Genomic DNA, 20,506 nt, shown 5'->3' on the forward strand with positions numbered 1-20,506 from the left:
GGGTGATCTCGATGAGGATGCACACCTAGGAGGAGAGACAACCTGCTGATCCTTAGATCGATGGCATCGATGCGTGGTCAGCATCAAGAGACTCGATGCTGTAGAGACCTGCGATGCTTGCTGGGAAGAGGATGGTTCAGAAACTGGCTTCCCCTATGCTAGATTTCCTGATGTCAATGGAGGAGTTTCAAAGGTGATGGCGCCAAAGTTTTTCTGATGTCCATAGTGGAGCCAAACAGCTTCTCAAGTTGAATACAACGGGCTTTAATGGAACGCTTTTGTAAGGTGGAACAGAGCCCAAACATTGAAGACATCAATTATGTGGATCGGTTATGGAAATAGGCCTCTGGCATCTGCAGCACTTTTTAAACCCCGTCATAGGTTTCAACATGGAAAAAATCTCATCGGCAAGATTGAACTCAATGATTGAATGAAGTCCTGCCAAGGAGAGAACCTCGAGGCTGAAGCCAGAGATTGAACAAAGGAAAAATATTTTAATTTTTTTCTTAAACTATACAAATAAAAGTAAAATTAGACTAAAAACTAGTAAAAAAGAAACACAAAGTGGGATGGCAATGCCGGCTGAACAGAGTTCCGCAAAAGCAGACTTCTACGCTCCACGGAAAACAAAGAACTGAGGTACCACGAGCGGGCATCGGGCAGTAAGGCACTCGTGAATGCGCAGTGCAGGTAGTTGCGAACTTTCTTAAAACTTAAAGTGACAGTACATTTTTCATGCTGTCTGTACCCATATGTGATAATATGCTGCCTGATTGTCTTAGGATAACCCCTGTTATTGAAATGAGCTCATCTGAAATTAAAAGTATCACACTAGCATCTAATTTGGATAGAAACAATAGCCACAAACTCAAAATCAAGATATATTAGCCTACATAGATTATGACCGTATGAGCGAGTTGCTCTGCCCAATTTATATATACTGTAAAACTATAGATCCGACATCTATGTCCAGTGTTACAATGAGGGATCTTCTGTCAAACTTAGTTGATTTCCATTACTGTCTCTTTCTCTAGCACTTCCAATTGGAAGTTATTCTATATACCCAACACCTTTTAAGGATATACAGTACTTTCTTACTGCAAGCCCAAGACTTCCTCTTGTGCCTTATAACACAACCACTTGCTGTGGAGCACCCTTTTCACTTTAATGCACAAGAAGCATTAATTAATTAATTAATCTAATTATAGATGAGTTACTGGATGTTCTTTAATATTCCCTTCTCTTCTAAAGTATACACATTTAGGTTCTTAAATTTCACTTCATTTTACTTGCAGAGCAGATTGTAAGTGTTGCAAAGGAATATGAATACAGAGAAAGTCTCAAATCAAGAGAGAGAATCTCACTCACCATTTTCCTTTTGGCTTTGTAGTAAGATCCACACAAGCAAAATGAAACCATTCAATCGGACACTATAGATTAGAAAGAAGTAAAAATAAATAAATAAATAACACATCTAAAATTTTGGTATTCCTTAGCTGGAAGACATATATATTCAGGTTGCTCACAGTGCAGATGTTCTCTTCACTAAGAGTTAAGAATCTTTCTTTGATATTACCTTCATGATGATAATTTTATAATTGCTTCCAAAGGTTAAAAGTATGCACATTTGTTTCATGCAGCAGACTTTGCTGGATTTTCAATGTTAAAATATGTTTATTAAAAATTTTATATACCGCATAACAGCCAACAAAGGATCTGAGCGGTTTATAATATATATTTCACATCAATTAAGAAAAGAACTCCAATCACAATCAGTGGTGAAAAATTTAATAAACATGTTGGCTTCATTGGAATGGGTAACCCATAACAAAATCCCTTCTCTTTTGACTAGTTTCAAAGCAGAAACAGCATTTCAGTGGGTGAATTGGGGGTACTTATATGGTGTATTGGAGAAATATGGGTGTAGGTGGTATATTTTTTGAAGATGCTATTAAGGCCTTATATCAGGACTCCTGGGCAAGGGTTAGTGTAAATGGGCTGCAATTGGACTTGTTTCCTGTCAGGAGAGGTACAAGACAGGGGTGTCCCTTATCCCCCCTATTTGTGCTCAATTTAGACCCCCTTATTTGGAAACTGATGGGGTATTTACAAGTTAACAGGTGTTTAAGATATCCGCATATGTGAATGATCTCCTTGTTCATCTCACTCTGGAAAGTTTTGAAGAGTATGGGAATTTGGGGGGCTACAAACTCAATATGTTAAAATCTGAACCCTTAGCAACCGATGACACCGTGAAAGCTACTTTGGGTCCTTTATTTCCATTATGGTGGTTAGAAGGAAGTATTCGATATTTGGGCATTATACTCCCATCTGATTCAAGGCTCCTATATTAAGTTAATATACTGCCACTGCTTTCACTTACTAAATGACAATCTTTACCTTGTCTCTGGGAGGCTGTATTTCACTGTTTCAGATGGTGCTATTTCCTAAATAGCTGTATGTTTTACAACTGGTACCACTCTGGCTATATAGAAAAAAGATTGGGGAGTTTTACGGAAGGCCATTGCTAATTTTTGTTGGGTAAATAAGAAGGCGAAGATGCGTTTTGATAATCTTTTGGGCACTTGGCATGGGAGGGGGATGGGGCTTCCGGATATTCATCTCTATAATTGGGCATGTTTACTACGACATATGAGAGATTGGATTTTTGATCTTACAGATTTTATCCCTTGTTTGTTGGAGCAGGAACTTTTTGCTTCCATTCATCTACGATATTTGTTGCATCCCCAAAGAGGTCAGTTACCATTGAAAACCTGAAATAATATATTTCTGCTTCCTTTAGAGAATATCATGGCGTTGTTTAATGACGCTACGGCACTTTAATCCCCCCTATTACAGATACCCTTCCTTTACAAAGAAATTTGAATTTTGCGCCTGGGATGAATACTGTAATGTCTAGAAGATGGCGAGCACAGGGCATACATACACTAGAACAGGTCTAACAAGCAGATGGCACTCTGAAATCTTTTCAGTCGGTTCTACTACGCCAATGATAGTTACTTTGGATATATTTGATTACATTCAATTACAACATTATGTTGCTACCATTCACACATAGGGGCTGTTGGTGAGTGTGGCCAGAAAATTATGTGTACTCTTTTTACTTGTGAGGATGACAAATAGGATCCTGTAGCCATTTCACAATTACATAAAACAATTAGGGATCAGCTTTGAGAGGCTTTCTGGTCCCAATTTCTCAACCATCTCCCTCCTTCTCCTGACCATACCGACCCTAATTCCAATTGGCACAACTGAGTAACCCTTTCTGAATCCACTTACCGTGCTCTCGCTCCTCTCACTACTAAACCTATCTCCCACTCCCGCAAAGCTCCCTGGTATCTTCCATATCATAGGGAATTGAAGCAAAAATGTTGAGCACTGGAGCGTAAATGGAAAAAATCGAAATCCCCTTCTGACAGACAATCCTGGAGAGACAACATCAAGTTCTACAACATGGTATTGACAAAAGCAAGGAAAAATTTCTATGGTGACAAAATCACCAGATCAAAAAAACAAACTAGTACACTGTTCAACATCTGGCGTAATTTAACCTCAAAAAATGACTCCACCTTCCCCTTCTCTCCCCCATCCGCAAACGACCTAGCCAAATTTTTAATGAAAAGATCATTACCATAAGAAGTTCTTCTCCCCAACCATCTCTTACAATTCTCTACCTCCCAATGACTCCAACCTTATCCCTGCTGATAGATCCTGGACTGCCTTCGAAATAGCCTCTGAATCCTAGATCTCTAAACTTTGTCTCAAATTGAAATCCTGCAAATGTATCCTAGATCCTTTCCCATCCTACCTTTACGATAACATTCCTGCGCAGGCCATCTTCTCCCTTACCAATCTTGTAAACACTGCCCTACTATCTGGCCTGTTCTCTACAGAAATGGGACACATTGCCTTATCCTCTCTTCTGAAAAAGCTGATCTCGACCCTTCCTCACCATCGAACTACCGCCCCATAGCAAATATCCCTCTCCTAACCAAACTGCTTGAGTCCATAGTCACTATCTTCTTACCTAGAGAGATTCTCCATTCTCCCCCCCTATCAACATGGCTTTAGACCCAGCTTCAGCATCGAGTCCCTCCTTGTCTCCCTAATATCAAAGGTGCAACAACTACATTCTCGAAACAAATTCGCTGTTCTGTTACAATTCGACCTCTCTGCTGCTTTCAATGTCGTTCACCACGACATACTACTTTATCAACTTTCCAAGATAGGAATTGATTCCACCGTTCTTAATTGGTTCTCAAACTTCCTTCGCTCTCGCTCCTACACTGTCAACTCTAATGGCGCCATGTCCGCTCCTTGGTCTCCTTCTTGCGGTGTCCCTCAGGGATCACCCCTATCCCCTATCCTTTTTAATATCTATATGTCCTCACTGAAGCTCTTCCAGCTTTCCCCCTTGAAACAATCTACACATACGCTGATGATATCCTTGTCCTTCTTGAAACAGACCAGAACCTCACCAACCTCCACGATAACATAACATCCTGCATAATGAGACTCCACTCCTGGTTCCTATCGGTACAGATGAAACTAAATGAATCAAAAACAAAATTACTCTGGCTCGGCCCAAAGTTAGAACACCTGCCTTCCTCTTCGCACTACCCTCAGGCACTGCCTTACACCTTGAGTTCTCAAGCAAGGTCCTTGGCGTCATTATTGATTCCTCTCTCTCCCTCAACGACCACCTCAACTCCTTGACAAAATCATGCTTTTTCAGCCTCCACATGCTAAGGAAAGCAAGACCCTACTTCTGCCAAAAACATTTCACTGTCCTTGTCCAATCCATCATCCTCTCCAAACTTGACTACTGTAATGCCATTTACCTATGCTTAACAAAAAAAAAGCCTCCAAAGACTCCAGCTTATTCAGAGTACAGCAGCCAAGCTGATCTTTGCAAAACGTAAATCTGACCACGTTCCCCACTCCTGGCCAATCTGCACTGGCTCCCAGTGATTTCCAGAATCCAATTCAAATGCTCTTACCTGGCTTTTAAGATTATTCACGGCATCCTTCCTTCCCTAATCCCACTTTCCTTCAACTCCTCTGCCCTGACTCCACCAGGACCGCCCATAAATTAAAACTATCCTTCCCCTCCCTACATGGTATTCCTCCATGCAGTAAACTGGGAAAATCACTTCTATTCAAAATCACAGGTCTCTGGAATGACCTTACCATCCCGCTGCGGAACCTGAGCTCCCTCCATTTATTCTGCAAGCAACTAAAAACCTGGCTCTTCTCTAACATGTAATTTCTTTTTCCCTTCCTTTTCCACTCAACTTATAAACTTATGTAAACCTTTTCCACCCTTTCTCATTTTTAAGTTCTTGTAAACTGTGCCGAGCTCTACTTCCGTGGAGATGATGTGGTATATAAACTTAAGGTTTAGTTTAATTTAGTTTAGCTTGTTTTAAAAAAATTGGAAGAACTGGGATAGGTTAAATTACATATTCTGGTGGGAACCCCTCTGTTATATTTTAAAATGGAACGTTTCATGGCCATACAGCAGGGACGTTACAGGAATTTTATGGATGTTTGGGAGCCATTGGCTAAATTTTGTAAGGAATGATGACTGATTTTATTTCATTGACTTGCAAACATACACACTCAGGGTTGGTGAGGGGGAGGGGGAAGGGAGTTGCATTGGAATTTGATTCAGGAAATTTATGGATAGTTTCTTGAAGGTTTTTATTTTATTTGAATATTAGGTGGGAGGGGGAATATAATTGTACATTAACGTCTGAAAGTTTATTGTGCTTTTCTTGTAATATTATATGTATATGAATTACTTGTTGCACAATTGTAGTTTGAAAATTCATAAAGATATACAAAAAAGAAAAAAAAGGAATTCTTTCTAGAGCTTATTTTATTCAAGTACAAGTCTGTCATGCTGGACTGGCCTCTTCTGCATTATGGAGACTGAACTCTGAGGGACTTTCTTAGAGATTCAGATTCCACAGGTGAACCTTGAGGGGAGGAATGCTGGCCTAGTGCCCTCAGTAAGCCTGGTTCTAAGAGAGAGGTTGTAGAGGCTTAGCATTAAAACTAGTTTTCACAGCAACCTGTGAACTGCATGTATAATTTCCATATGTATTATTTACTTGACGAGAGAGCTGTCGATTAAAAAGCTTCTTTGGATTTGTTTAGGACCTTTTTGAGACATTGGGGAGTAGCAAGTGGGGAGAGAGGCCTGGACAACTCTTTAAAGTCAGGCCAAGTGTGATACGTTTCATGGGGATGTGAATCCTCTCACCCTAACTGAAAAATACTCCTTGAGAAGAGACCTCTGGCTGGTTTCAGCCTCTTATTTTGAGACTAAACTCCAAGGATTTTCGTAGAGATCAGACTCCACAGGTCACCCTTGAGGTTAATTTCCACCCACCCACCCCAAGGAGGAGCTTTTTTGGCTCTTCAGCCAACCAGAAACAGGGCATTATTTCTGTAGGATTTTTCTGTTCTTTCTTTTTTCTTCCAGGTGGAAGTACTTCTGCAACCACAGTAAGGCAGGAAACATTGTGTCACCAAAGCTGCTGCTCAGGTTACAGCTTCTGTCTCTGTACAGACAGAAAATGTTACCCAAGCAGAGGGCATGGTTCCATGTGCAAGCTGTCTTCAGCTTGAATCCCTCATTAAGGAAGTAAAGGAAATGAGAGAGGGAGGTGGTAAGACTGAAAAGCATCCGTAAGAAATGAGAGTTATATCGATGAAATGGTTCATGAGGCTTCAAATATTTCCAGCAGTGGAGAAGAAGAGGCTGTACTGAGGAAGACAGCTGGACTCAGATTATTGAACTCTGAAAGATAGGTACTGTGACTCCACCCACCCTTGAAATGAAGAACCAGTATGCTGCCCTGGAAGTGGAGGAGATGAAAGCATACCAGGAAGAGGAAGGCCCAAAGCTTGAAATTCCTAAAATTGCTAGATCCATGATCACTAGGAATGCATAAGATAGCGGTGGTTGAAGATTATTTTCTGAGGGGTACAGAAGCATCCATCAGCAGACCAGATGTGTTGTCCTGAGAGGTATGCTGTCAGCCTGGGTACCAAAATCCAAGATGTTACAGAAAGATTGCCAAGACTCCATCAAGCCTGATGACTATTATCCGATCCTGCTCATCCACATTGGAACTAATGATACTGCCATGTAACCCTGCAAACGTATCAAAAAGTGATTTTGTGGCTCTGGGAGAGAAGGGTGAATATAGTCAGGTGTGCAGGTGGTATTCTCGTCCATCCTCCCCGTCGAGGGTTAGGGCCAGATCAGAGAAGAACGCATCCTAGAGATGAAATGTATGGGCTATGTGGATGGTTTCATTGTGAGCGTTCTGGCTTCCTGATTTTTCAAGGGCTACTGAGCTGGGATAGGTATAGCATCTATCAATGAAGGGAAGAAGTGTCTTTGGCGGCAGGCTGGCTAATCTACTGAAGAGGGCTTTAAACTAGAAGTGATGGGGAGGGTGATCAAAGCCCCCGGGTGAGTATAAGCCCTCAGGTAAGTAAATCACTGAATACCTCTATATCAGTGGTCTCAAACTCATGGCCCACCAGGTACTATTTTGAGGTCCTTGGTATATTTATCATAATCACAAAAGTAAAATAAAACAGTTTCTTGATCATATGTCTTTTTAGCTATAAATTACAATGCAGTATAACCTTGGTTTGCGAGCATAATTCGTTCCAGAAGCATGCTTGTAATCTAAAACACTCGTATATCAAAGCAAATTTCCCCATAGGAAATAATGGAAACTCAGACGATTCATTCCACAACCCAAACACTTCAATACAAAATACTATACGTATTTGTATTGCAAGACCTTGCTCATTTAGAACAGTCACTACACTCCCGCAGCGTCAGAGAGAGAAGAACCATTGGCTCAGCTGTAATGATGTGACGCGTGTATACTGTATGTACTCGTATTGTAAGATTTTGCTTGTTTAGAACAGTCACTACACTCTTGCAGTGTCAGAGAGAGAAGAACCATCGGCTCAGTTGTGATGTGTGTTTACTGTATGTACTTGTATTGCAAGACCTTGCTTGTATATCAAGTTAAAATTTAATAAAATGTTTTGCTTGTCTTGTAAACACTTGCAAACCAAGTTACTTGCAATCTAAGGTTTTACTGTATTATTATTAAGACTTAGCCAAAAGGAAAGATTTATAAACTATAAAGAGCTTTACCTCATGCAAAATTATCATTTTTAAATATGACATTAACTATTTTTTCCGAAGCCCTCCAAGTACCTACAAAGCCAAAATGTGGCCCTGCAAAGGGTTTGAGTTTGAGACCACTGCTCTACATAGATGGGAAAAGGGGGCAATGTCTGGAAAGCAGTATATACTAATGCTCAAAGTATGGGAAACAAGATTCTGGATCTAGAAGCTGTGATGGAAGAAGATGAGTTGGATATATTGGCTATCACAGAGACGTGGTTCACGGAGAACCATGACTCAGATGTAGTTATACCAGGCTATAATCAGTTCAGGAAAGACAGGGTAGGAAGAAAAGGAGAGAGAGTAGTGTTATATGTTAAAGATCATATTAAAGCCACACAATTGCAGGATCTGCAGGGCAAGGATAAGGCATTGTGGATCAATTTGGAAAGAGGGAATGGTATAGATATTTACATTGGTGTGATATACAGGCATCCTTCACAGATGGAAGAAGAGGTCAGAGATTTATCATATACGTATACTCGAATATAAACAGATTTTTGGGCCAAAATATTGGCCCAAAATGGGGGTTTCAGTTTATATTCGGGCCAGTGTCCCCCTCCCGGAGTTGTTGCAGGCCTCCACCAGGCTCTATACCCTGTCTCCCTTCCCTGTTGTATCCATTGTACCTCCTCTCTGGCGATATCTTGCATGCCACCGCACCTTCTGTATGCCCCATGTACCTAGAATCCCTGGTGGTCCAGAGGTGGCAAGACTGTCTGACTGAATGGCTGCAGCGAGTCTCGTGAGAATTTGCGGGAGACATTCAGGAAGCCGCTCAACACCTAGCAGTAGCGCGGGAAGCGCGCTCCTTCTCTGCACAGCTGAACTGTCAAAACTCACAGCAGCGACCAGCTCAGCAGCAGGACAAGAGCACGGAAAGCTCGCTCCTTCCCACCTCACCTCAGAACCACCAGGGATCCAGGTACACGGGTCCATAGCAAATGATGCGGCGGCATGCAGGATATCAGCAGAGAGGAAGTACAATGAACAGGACAGGGAGGGAAGGATTTGGATGCAGTACCTGGCAGGGGAGGGGGGCTGGATGTGCCAGTGCCTGTGAGGGGAGGGAGGCAAAAGGACTGGGTGCAGTACCTGGCAGGGAGGGGGGCTGCATGCAGAGCCTGAGAGGGGAGTGTAAGGAGGGGGTGTTGGGGTACAGATCCCGGAAGGGCTGGATACTTAATATTAAGCTGCCCGTCTTATATTCGAGTCAACCTTTTCTCCTCCTTTTGTGGGGAAAAATGGGGGTCTTGACTTATATTCCAGTATATAAGGTAATAGCAGACATTCAGAATATACTATATTAAAAAAGGGGAAGTTTTACTAATAGGTGATTTAACATGCCAGATGTTGATTGGGGTATCCCTACTGCAGGGTCTTCTAGAAGTAGGGAGACTCTGGATTCTCTACAAGGAGACGTGTTCCAGCAGTTGGTAATGGAACCCATGCGTGATGGGGTTATACTGGACTTAGTGCTTACAAACAGGGAAAGTGTTTCTGATGTTACAGTGGGTGATCATCTGGCATACAGTAATCACTGCATGGTTTAAAACTGAGACAGGTATAGAGAGGGCTCATTCAAAAGCAAAGGTTCTAGACTTTTAAAAAAACTAGCTTTATTTGGATGGGGGATTACATCAAGGAATTGTCGTCTGGATGGGAACATCTAGGAGAAGTGGAAATGCAGTGGGCAAAACTGAAAGGAGTAATTGTAAGTGTGACAAACCTTTTTGAAAGGCACGTAAGTAAAAGTAAGAGGAAAGAAGGCTGCTTTGGTTCTCAAAAGTAGTAGCTGAGAAGGTAAGGAATAAGAGCTTAGCTTTCATAAACTACAAAAGATCACAGAAATAAAAAGATAGGCAAAAATATCTGGAAAAGTTAAGAGAGTCTGGTTGTGTAGTCAGGAAAGCAAAGATGCAAATGGAAGAAAAAAATAGCTGACACAGTAAAACGGGAAGACAATACATTTTATAGATATATTAGTGATAGGAAGAAGTGCAAAATGGCATTGTGAGACTCAAAGGTAAAAGGGAGAAATAAGTAGAAGCTGATTAAGAAAAGGCTGAATTGCTTAACAAATATTTCTGTTTTGTGTTCACGGTTGAAGGCAAACATGAATAGGGATGAAGTGATAGACCCTTATCGATTTTCAGAGGGTTGTGTTCATGAGGAGTCTGCTAAAATAAAAGTAGATAAAGCGATGGGGCCCGATGGTGTACATCCGAGGGTGCTCAAGGAATTTAGGTAGCTCTGCTGACTGACCTTTTCAATGAGTCTCTACAGTCGGGAGTGGTACTGGAGGACTGGAGAAGGGCATATGTGATCCCTCTCCACAAAAGTGAAAGTAAGGAAGAAGTAGGGAATTACAGGCTGGTAAGTCTGACTTCTGTGGTAAGCAAATTAATGGAAAGGCTTTTAAAACAGAGAAAGGTCAAGTTTCTGGAATCCTGTGCATTACAAGACCGGAGGCAACATGGATTCACTAGAGGTAGGTCTTGTCAGACAAATCTGTTCAATTTCTTTAACTGGTTGACCAGAGAATAGAGTGAGTGTGCTAGATGTGGTGTATTTAGATTTTAGCAGTCTGACAGTGTTCCACACAGACGTCTAATAAATTAACTGAGTGCCCTCAGGATGGGTCCCAAAGTGACGGTCTGGGTAAAGAACTGGTTGAGTGGAAGGCAGAAGGTAGTGATCAATGGAGATCACTTTGAGGAAAGGGATGTTACCAGTGATGCACCTCAAGTTCTGTTCTTGAGCCTGTTCTTTTTAACATTTTTATAAATGACATTGCTGCAGGGCTGTCGGGTAAGATTTGCCTCTTTGCTGATGATACCATAATCTGCAATAGAGTAGACACCCAAGATGGTGTGAACAACATGAAGAAAGACCTGTTGAAGCTTGAAAAATGGTCTGAAATTTGGCAGCTAAAATTTAATGCTAAGAAATGCAAGGTCATGCATTTGAGTTACAAAAAAACAATCCTATATTATGTGTTAGGGTATGTATTGGGTCCTCTCAGAGCTCATGGAAAAGTTCCCAGATTGGTCGACGTTGGAATGGCAACTCATGTTTCCTCTGCGATTATGCCATGTTCTTAGTATCAAAATACCTAGGTTATGTAAAGAAAACAGAATATTAGAAGGATCATGGAAAACTTTAAGATATGTGAGTAATTTAACACCTATTCCAATACACAAATCAACGAATCAGACAATATTGACAATCAGACAACTTTGACAAGATTCAAATTGGCGGATTTAAGGTCATTTGGAAGTACTGGATGATTGCAGGTATATGTATTTTAGATTATGTTATTTCTAATGGAAGCTGCTTGATTTTTCACAGTTGCAACATAAATTTGGCCTTAATAAATCACAATGTATTAGATGGTTGCAATTGAAGCAGCTAAAAATATTCAGGAATACAATCGTAAATAATCAATAGATATTTGTCAGAAACGTATTGTAGATGATATTTAGTAGCAGGGAGTCATTCAAACCACATATACACGAATTGCTAACACAACACAAACTGTATAAAAAATCATAATACAACAGAGAAAAATAAACCTCAATTGTGGAAGGCTGGGACTACACAAATGCCCAAACCTATTCACATCATCACGGATTTATAAAAAAACTCAGTATACATATAAATAAATAAATAATTTCCATTCATACAGAATCAACTCTTTTTCAAAATTTTTTCAGTATAAGTAGTGTGCGCAAAGTTCAATGCATTAATCGTGTCCAAAAAAGTGACCAGAATCCCAAACTAACTAAATTATTAGCGAGGGCTACAGCTCAACTTCACTTGTGTAAGCGGTTGTGGAGGCGTAGAGCATAGAATCACGGTAACAGAGAAAAATGCACTCATCTGAAGGCGTAGAACTTCAAAAAAGGCTTCTAACTCCTTGACCCGACAGAAAAGTCTTTCTGTTTCGCCTGAAAAGGCTACTTCAGGGGATCCATGCAATGTCCAAAATTCTCCCCGCTTCTTACAACCTGACAATAGTAAAGCCGGCTCCTCTCAAAATGGTGCTGGGACTGTGAGACGTGCCCGGCTCGAACAAAAAAACGAACGAACCGGGCGACGTGACGTCATCACGAAACATGATGCGTGATAGACTAAACACCGGCTCATGTAAAACCAAATATAATTAAAGAATCTATATGTTGTAAATAGTTCTCAAGTTCAGAAGAAAGGTTGCCATTCATAAACAGTGTTCAAACCAAGAGGTTCTAAAGTTTGTAGTCGATTGATCCATTGTTGCTCCTTCTGCCATAACACTCTCCTAATATCTCCTCTTCTCTGAGATTTCTGCCATAACACTCTTCTAATATCTCCTCTTCTCTGAGATGGAATCATTTTCTCTATCACCCAACATTTCAAATTCTCAAACTTATGTCCGCATTGGATGCAATGAGCAACTATAGGAGCTGTCAATTTCCATGTATTTAAACAACTTTTGTGCTCTGTTAATCTCACGGTTAAAGTGTGTGATGTTTGACCTATATATAATAGGTCACATGGACATTGGATTGCATACACAATGTTAACAGATTGACATGAAGAGGTGTGACGTAAAGCATAGTTCTTACCATTGCTTGGATTAATAAAATTGGAAACAGTGACCATTATGTTGCAGTTTGAACAATGACCACATGGCCTATGTCCTAATATGGTGTTCATATCTTCATCATTAAATTTTTCTTTGGAAGTGTGACATAACAAGTCACTTAGATTCTTGTTTCTTGACTGAGAGAAAATGAATCGCTTATTTTCAAAACAAGGGAGAGTTTTAAGTAGTGGAAGATGTCTTTTATACTTCTTGATAATTTGCTGAGACATTCGGGTTTGTTTAATTATACAAGGAATTAATGCTTCTTCTGGTTGAGATTTTTTATAATCTAACAACGTTTCTCTGGGATTATGTAAAGCATGTTTTTTTTGCTTTTTTAACTACAGTGGTGCCTCGCATAACGAACGCCTCGCACAACGAACGCTGCACACAACGAACTTCATGTCTTGATTCACACAACAAACTTCGTTTCACACAACGAACTTCACACAACGAACTTCGTTTCACACAACGAACTTCGTTTCACACAACGAACTTCGTTTCACACAACGAAGTCGCCCGAGCTGCCGATGTATTGCATCCTTCCACGCAGGCACTTCAGGCAGGCGTTAGTCACTGCGCTTAACTGCCCTCTCTCACTGTATACAGTCGTCCTTTTAAGATAAACTCAATGTTTTTATATATCATGGCTTCTAAAAAAAGCAGGAAGGTGATTTCTGTTGAAATGAAACGGGAAATAATTAGAAGGAGTGAATGTGGGGTAAAACAGTGTGACCTCGTCAAAGAGTTTGGCCTCAGCAAGACCACCATTTTCACCATTTTGACAAATTTATCTTTTTTTATGTCATCTTAGCATATTTTATGCTGCAGAACGAATTATTTTTTTAACATGTATTGTTATGGGAAAACGCGTTTCACATAACGAACTTTTCGCATAACAAACTTGCTCCTGGAACGAATTAAGTTCGTTGTGTGAGGCAACACTGTATAGTATAAGGATAATCCCTAGATAGCAATCTTTGTTCTAAAATTTTCGCTTCTTGTACAAAATTTTCTTTGGTGTTACAGGTCCGTCGATATCTCAAAAATTGGGCAAAGGGGATGCTAGTTTTCAAATGGACAGGATGCATATTATCAAACTTCAATAGAGTATTTCTGTCTGTATTTTTACGATAGATGGAAGTTTCAAAACTGCAGTCTTTCTTTTGAATTAAAACATCTAGAAAACTGATCTTATCCTTACTATATGACATGGTGAATTTTATAGATCGATGACATTGATTTATTAATCTATCAAATTCTAGGAGTTGTTGCAAAGTGCCTGACCATTTGACAAATATATCGTCTATGAAACACCACCATTTGAATATATGTTGAAACTCAGATAGCGTATAAATAAATGACTCTTCAAACCATGACATGTATAGATTGGCTATTGTGGGTGCAAATGAAGCACCCATCGCGATCCCTGAAAGTTGTTTAAAAAAATCTCCATTGAAAATGAAATAGTTATTTTTCAGGGCTATCGCACATAATTCTTTTAAAAAACAAGTGTGACTGTTATCACGATACGGTTGAGAATTCCATAAAGCTTCAAGTACTTGAAGGGCTTTTTCTTGTGGAATACTTGTGTACAAGGAACACACATCGAAAGTAACCAATATGCAGTCTGTAGGCATTTCAATTTCCAAATCGTTTAACATCTTTAGAAATTGGGTAGTGTCCTGTATATATGATTTAATGCTTTTCAAAAAACCTTGAAGTTGTTTATCAATGTATTTACTTGTTCTTTCTAATAACGAATCACAGGCCGATACAATGGGATGACCCGGTGGACACTGAGGCCCTGATTCTCCAAAAGTGCATCCCGAGTTTAGGCAGCTGTAGGCGTCCTACAGCTGTCTAATCAGCCAATCGGGATGCACGTTTAAAAAAAAAAAAAATGCTCCCCAGGCAGGCCGCCTATATTGAAGGCGAGGCCCGCAAGACACCAAGGCCCTGATTCTGTACAGGACGCCCGGGAGAGGCTCCTGATAGAGAGTCGGCACCTCGGCTATGGCCCGAGACATTGGTTGGCATGAAATGCTTATCTATGGGACCCGTTATAATAGGTGTAGAGACCTTGGCTTTCCCCTTTCTTTTGCCCATGATAAATAATAATACAAACACTTAAATAACTCACTATTTCCCAGTGTCTCCAAGGGGCTCCCAAGGGGCATGACCCGCCCCTTAGGGCATGCCCCTTTGGCCACGCCCTGCGGCCGGGCGCCGCAGTCTCGGCATCCTTTTCACTCACGAGTGAAGGACCCGGATGACGTCGATGTAGTTGTCTCCTCGGATGCCCGTAGGAATTCGGCTCCCGATGTCTCCTGGCTCTAGCTGGAAATTGAGCACTGCTATCCAAGGCAAATAAGTCTCCTCTAATAGCACCACCAATGCAGATAAGTTCTCCATGGGTGAGCAGTCTCGGCGTTCTTTTCACTCATTAATGTGGGCTTGAGGAAAATGATTTGGTTATTTTATGTTTAAACTTTAATTTCTATGTAAAATTCCTTTCTTTCTTATTGTTGTAAAATGATAATGATGGAAAAAAAAAAAAGGGAATTTTAGCAGTTTCATCTATATGTTGGAGCTCACAAGTCATAAGGTTTTTAAAATTTGAATGTTGGGTGATAGAGAAAATGATTCCATCTCAGAGAAGAGGAAATATTAGGAAAGTGTTATGGCAGAAGGAGCAACAATGGATCAATCGACTACAAACTTTAGAACCTCTTGGTTTGAACACTGTTTATGAATGGCAACCTCTCTTCTGAACTTGAGAACTATTTACAACATATAGATTCTTTAATTATATTTGGTTTTACATGAGCCAGTGTTTAGCCTATCACGCATCACGTTTCGTGATGACGTCACGTCGCCCGGTTCGTTCGTTTTTTTGTTCGAGCCGGGCGCATCTCACAGACCCAGCACCATTTTGAGAGGAGACGGCTTTACTATTGTCAGGTTGTAAGAAGCGGGGAGATATTTGGACACTGCATGGATCCCCTGAAGTAGCCTTTTCAGGCGAAACAGAAAGACTTTTCTGTCGGGTCAAGGAGTTAGAAGCCTTTTTTTAAGTTCTACGCCTTCAGATGAGTGCATTTTTCTCTGTTACCGTGATTCTATGCTCTACGCCTCCACAACAGCTTACACAAGTGAAGTTGAGCTGTAGCCCTCGCTAATAATTTAGTTAGTTTGGGATTCTGGTCACTTTTTTGGACACGATTAATGCATTGAACTTTGCGCACACTGCTTATACTGAAAAAATTTTGAAAAAGAGTTGATTCTGTATGAATGGAAATTATTTATTTATTTATATGTATACGGAGTTTTTTTATAAACCCGTGATGATGTGAATAGGTTTGGGCACTTGTGTAGTCCCAGCCTTCCACAATTGAGGTTTATTTTTCTCCGTTGTATTATGATTTTTTATACAGTTTGTGTTGTGTTAGCAATTCGTGTATATGTGGCTTGAATGACTCCCTGCTACTAAATATCATCTACAATACGTTTCATGCAATTGAAGCAGGCCATTCAGGTAGGGTTCCCTGAATGGAAAGATGTTAATAATCAGTATAGTCTGGAATTCTTGTGCTTTCAGGTGGACTTCCTGGGACACCAAGCCGCTCAGTGGTATACATTGATAGCTGGATTTATAAAAAAGAAACCAAAAACTGGTCTTAGGGATATTTGGAGCATTGAGATTAAGCATCAAATTACTGCATCTCAATGGCCACGAATTTGGACTTGGAGGATGAGATCATGAGGGGCATAGAGAGGGTGGGTAGGGACAGATTCTTCAGACTGAAGGGGACAACAAGTACGAGGGGGCATTCGGAGAAACTGAAGGGAGATAGGTTCAAAACAAATGCAAGGAAGTTTTTTTTCACCCAAAGGGTCGTGGACACTTGGAATGCGCTACCGGAGGAAGTGATCAGGCAGAGTACGGTACAGGGATTCAAACAGGGATTGGACGGATTCCTGAGGGATAAAGGGATCGTGGGATACTGAGAGAGGTGCTGGGATGTAACACAGGTATAGAAAGCTAACCAGGTAATAAATAAGTATAGAAACCCAACAGGTCGTGCATGTGCAAGACCGGAGGGTTAGGACTACGATGGGAAGATAGGACTTAAATGAGAAACCAAGGTGGCAAGGGAGCCCCTTCTGGTGATGCAGACAGGTCGTGACCTGTTTGGGCCGCCGCGGGAGCGGACTGCCGGGCAGGATGGACCTATGGTCTGACCCGGCGGAGGCACTGCTTATGTTCTTATGTTCTTATGTTCTTATGTACAGTGTCTGCATCTATGAGACAAATTTGGTTTTTTCTATTACATAGAGCTTTATGGACCCCAGTTCGGTTACAAAAGTTGGATAGCTCTAAATCTAATAGTTGTTGGCATTGTCATCTCGAAGCAGGGACTTTAGATCATTTATTATTCTATTGTCTATTCATTTTGGCTTTTTGGAAATCAATATGGGGCCAAATAAATTGTTTATTAGAAAATCCGGTGGCATTATCATATGATACTATATTATTTGGCATGTCAATGAGAGCTAAGAGTCAAATATCTTCAAACAATAATAAGCTTTTACTTATTATGACCAGGGTTGCCATACAACAGATTACAAGCAATTGGAAGAATTGGAATAGATTGAATTATAACTTCTGGTGGAATTCTTTGTGTCATATACAGTATATAAAATGGAAAGGGTAATAGCTACACAGCAGGGGTAAAGAAATTTCAAGATGTTTGGGAGCCTTTTAACAAATTATTGTAATATGTAACAAATTATTATATTGAGTAAACATTTTCTCTTTAATTGTGTATATTCATGGACGGGGAGGGGGAGGGGTGATTTTAATCTTTGTATAAAAATAAGGAATGTATAGAAGGATTCTATTATAGGCTTTTATCTGTTGTTAAAAATTGTTATGGAATGGGGGAGGGGGAGATAAGTTTTAAGATGGATTATTGAAGAATATTAAGTGTTATATTTAAGTAAAAATGTTAAGATTTGTTGTCACACTTATTATAAGATTTAAAAATGAATAAAGATTTATAAAACAAAAAACCAAGGGAACGGTACAATTTAAGGGGTGAAGAATTTATGTGCATGACAGAAGAGAAGGACTTGGGTGTGATTGTGATCTTAAGGTGGCCAAACAGGTTGAAAAGGTGACGGCAAAAGCTAGAAGGATGCTAGGGTGAATAGGGAGATGTATGGCCAATAGGAAAAAGGAGGTATTGATGCCTTGTATGAGACTCTGGTAAGACCTCATTTAAAATATTGGGTACAATTCTAGAGGCTACATCTTCAAAAAGATATAAAAAGGATGGCATCGGTCCAGAGGAAAGCTTCTAAAATGGTGCGTGGTCTTCATCATAAGGTGTATGGGGACAGACTTAAAGATTTCAATCTGTATACTTTTGAGGAAAGGCGAGAGAGAGGAGATATGATAGACACGTTTAAATACCTACATGATGACTTCTGGTGATGCCACTAAACCAAATGGCAGATTAGAGCCAGAGTTCTGATTCCGGTGAGCAAATTCTCCCTTCCCAGAGCACAAGTGAGTAGGTGGTGGGCGACGAAAGTGTGCGGCAGCTTACCATAGGGTGCAAGCGGGTGGAACATGTCCTTAAAAAAGAAAGGTGATGAGGGGAAGCCACACAAAAAGGCAATGGACAAATGTGGTCTACTCCAGTTGCGCATCAGTGCGTGAGTCTGGGGAGACCGAGTCGGAGGAGGAGTCAGTGAAGGGGGCTTCTCTGAGACTGAGGCACATGGACCAAAGCAGACCTCCAGCAATGGGATTGTGATATCAAGCAAGAGGTAGCTGCGGTGAAGGGGAAAATTAAGGATGCAGTCAAAGAAATTAAAGCGGGACCTGGCAGACCTCATGGGGAGAGTGGAGGAGAAGGAACGTCACATAGGGAAGCGGGAGGAAGTGGCATAAGAGCTGAATGGGGCATTTGAAGTGGCTTAAAAGGACTGGAAGGACTGTTATAATTGTGTGGAGGACCTGGAAAATAGGTCAAGGAGAAACAATGTCCACATCCATGGGGTGCCAGAATCGGTGGATTATACTGGGCACCTTTGAGTGGAAGACGCATAAGGTAGAAGTGTTTCAGGATCTGTCTACAATTACACTGCAAAGATGGAGAGAGTTTTGACCGATAGTGGCGGTCCTGAAGCAGAAAAACTTTAGATATTAGTAGCTGTTTCCATTTGGGCTCCTAACCACCATCAATGGAGTCCATAAGAAAGTGACTACAGTAGCGGAGGTGGGAGCGTTGTTGAGGAAAAAAGGGTTGCTCAGTGTGGAGGATCCAACCCCAGGGAAGCAGACGTTGCAGAATCTGGAGAAATTTCACTGGAGAATGAGCTCTTGGCAACAGGGATCTGGGAGCTGGGCACTGGAGGAACCTACTGGGAGCAGAGGAGATTGTACAGACACCTGAAGAGGAGAGGAGTGGGAGATGACGGGTTTTTTTTTTTTTTTTGAATGGCTGCTTTCGTCCATCCTGGGACCTAACAATGTTATGGACCTTCTGATTCTCAAAGTGGAGTGTGAAAGGGGTTGGATGAGAGGGAATTTTGATATGGGGGGTAGTGTGGGAGCGGTATGCTGACTGTTGGAGGGAGGAGGGAAGGGGGAAGGAGGGGGAGGAAATAGAAATTGGTGGGGTCACACAAAGTCATAGAGGAGACTAGGAGACTGAAGGAAAGGGTTATGGGGAGGGGGAGAGGTTGGGGGAGGGGGAGAGGGGAGGGGAGGGGGGAGAGGGGGGTAGGATAACAGCAGGGTTATTTCTGGGAGACTTTGGATGTGGGAGGCATGGGGGAAGAGGCGTGGGTCTATTTGCACAAGCCATGGGGATTGATAAGTTGAGGGTGGGTAGCCTCAATGTTAAGGGTCTTAATATGCCTCGTAAAAGACCCTTCCTCAAAATATCAACCAAGAATACAGATCCCTAAAATGTAATGCTCCCTCGAAATGTCCAGCATTCTTAATTATAATCTTATTTGTAACCTTATGTGTTATATTACCTAGAAATGTCCAGTCATCTTACTATCTAATTTGCAAGTTCTCCTGGAAATATCCAGCTATCTTACCTCTTTTGTAACCAAAAAACAATTGTAACGTTACTGGAAATGTCCAGTTAGCTCTTTTGTAATCCGCCTTGAACTGCAAGGTATAGGCAGAATAGAAGTCACTAATGTAATGTAATGAAAGAGTTAAAGAGGCTTCAGATTGCTGTCACTTTTGCTCAAGAGACACATTTTGTGAAATCAAGGGAGAAACTGGTACAATATAGAGACTATCCCTATAGAGTGTGGGCTTCCAATAAGAAGGAACGGAAAAAGTCTGGGGATGAGTTCTGTTTGCTAAACATCTTAAGATAGTTCCGGAGAAGGAATGGAGGGATATGGGGGGATGCTGGGTCATTTGGGTAGGACAGATTAATGGAGAATTGGTCACCTTGGTTAATCTCTATGCTCCTAATTCTAAGCAGGATCAGTTCTTTGATGCGGTTTTGGCCAAAGTACTGCAGGTGAAGGTGTTAGTAGGAGGGGATTTTAATTTGGTTACTGATCCTAGATGGGACTCTACGTGATCTGGA

General features: G+C 41.0%; 1 protein-coding gene across 1 annotated transcript in view; it reads right to left on the bottom strand.

The window, feature by feature from the left end:
* ING5 (inhibitor of growth family member 5) overlaps positions 1-20,506 on the bottom strand; it is a 517,953-nt gene that overhangs the window by 166,336 nt on the left and 331,111 nt on the right. The window contains exon 8 of the mRNA XM_033958242.1: positions 1,369-1,430. Coding sequence (XP_033814133.1) covers positions 1,369-1,430 — 62 coding nt within the window. The remainder of the gene's footprint in view (positions 1-1,368; positions 1,431-20,506) is intronic.

The sequence above is a fragment of the Geotrypetes seraphini genome, chromosome 9, assembly GCF_902459505.1.
Source record: "Geotrypetes seraphini chromosome 9, aGeoSer1.1, whole genome shotgun sequence".
NCBI classification, from domain to species: Eukaryota; Metazoa; Chordata; class Amphibia; order Gymnophiona; family Dermophiidae; genus Geotrypetes; species Geotrypetes seraphini.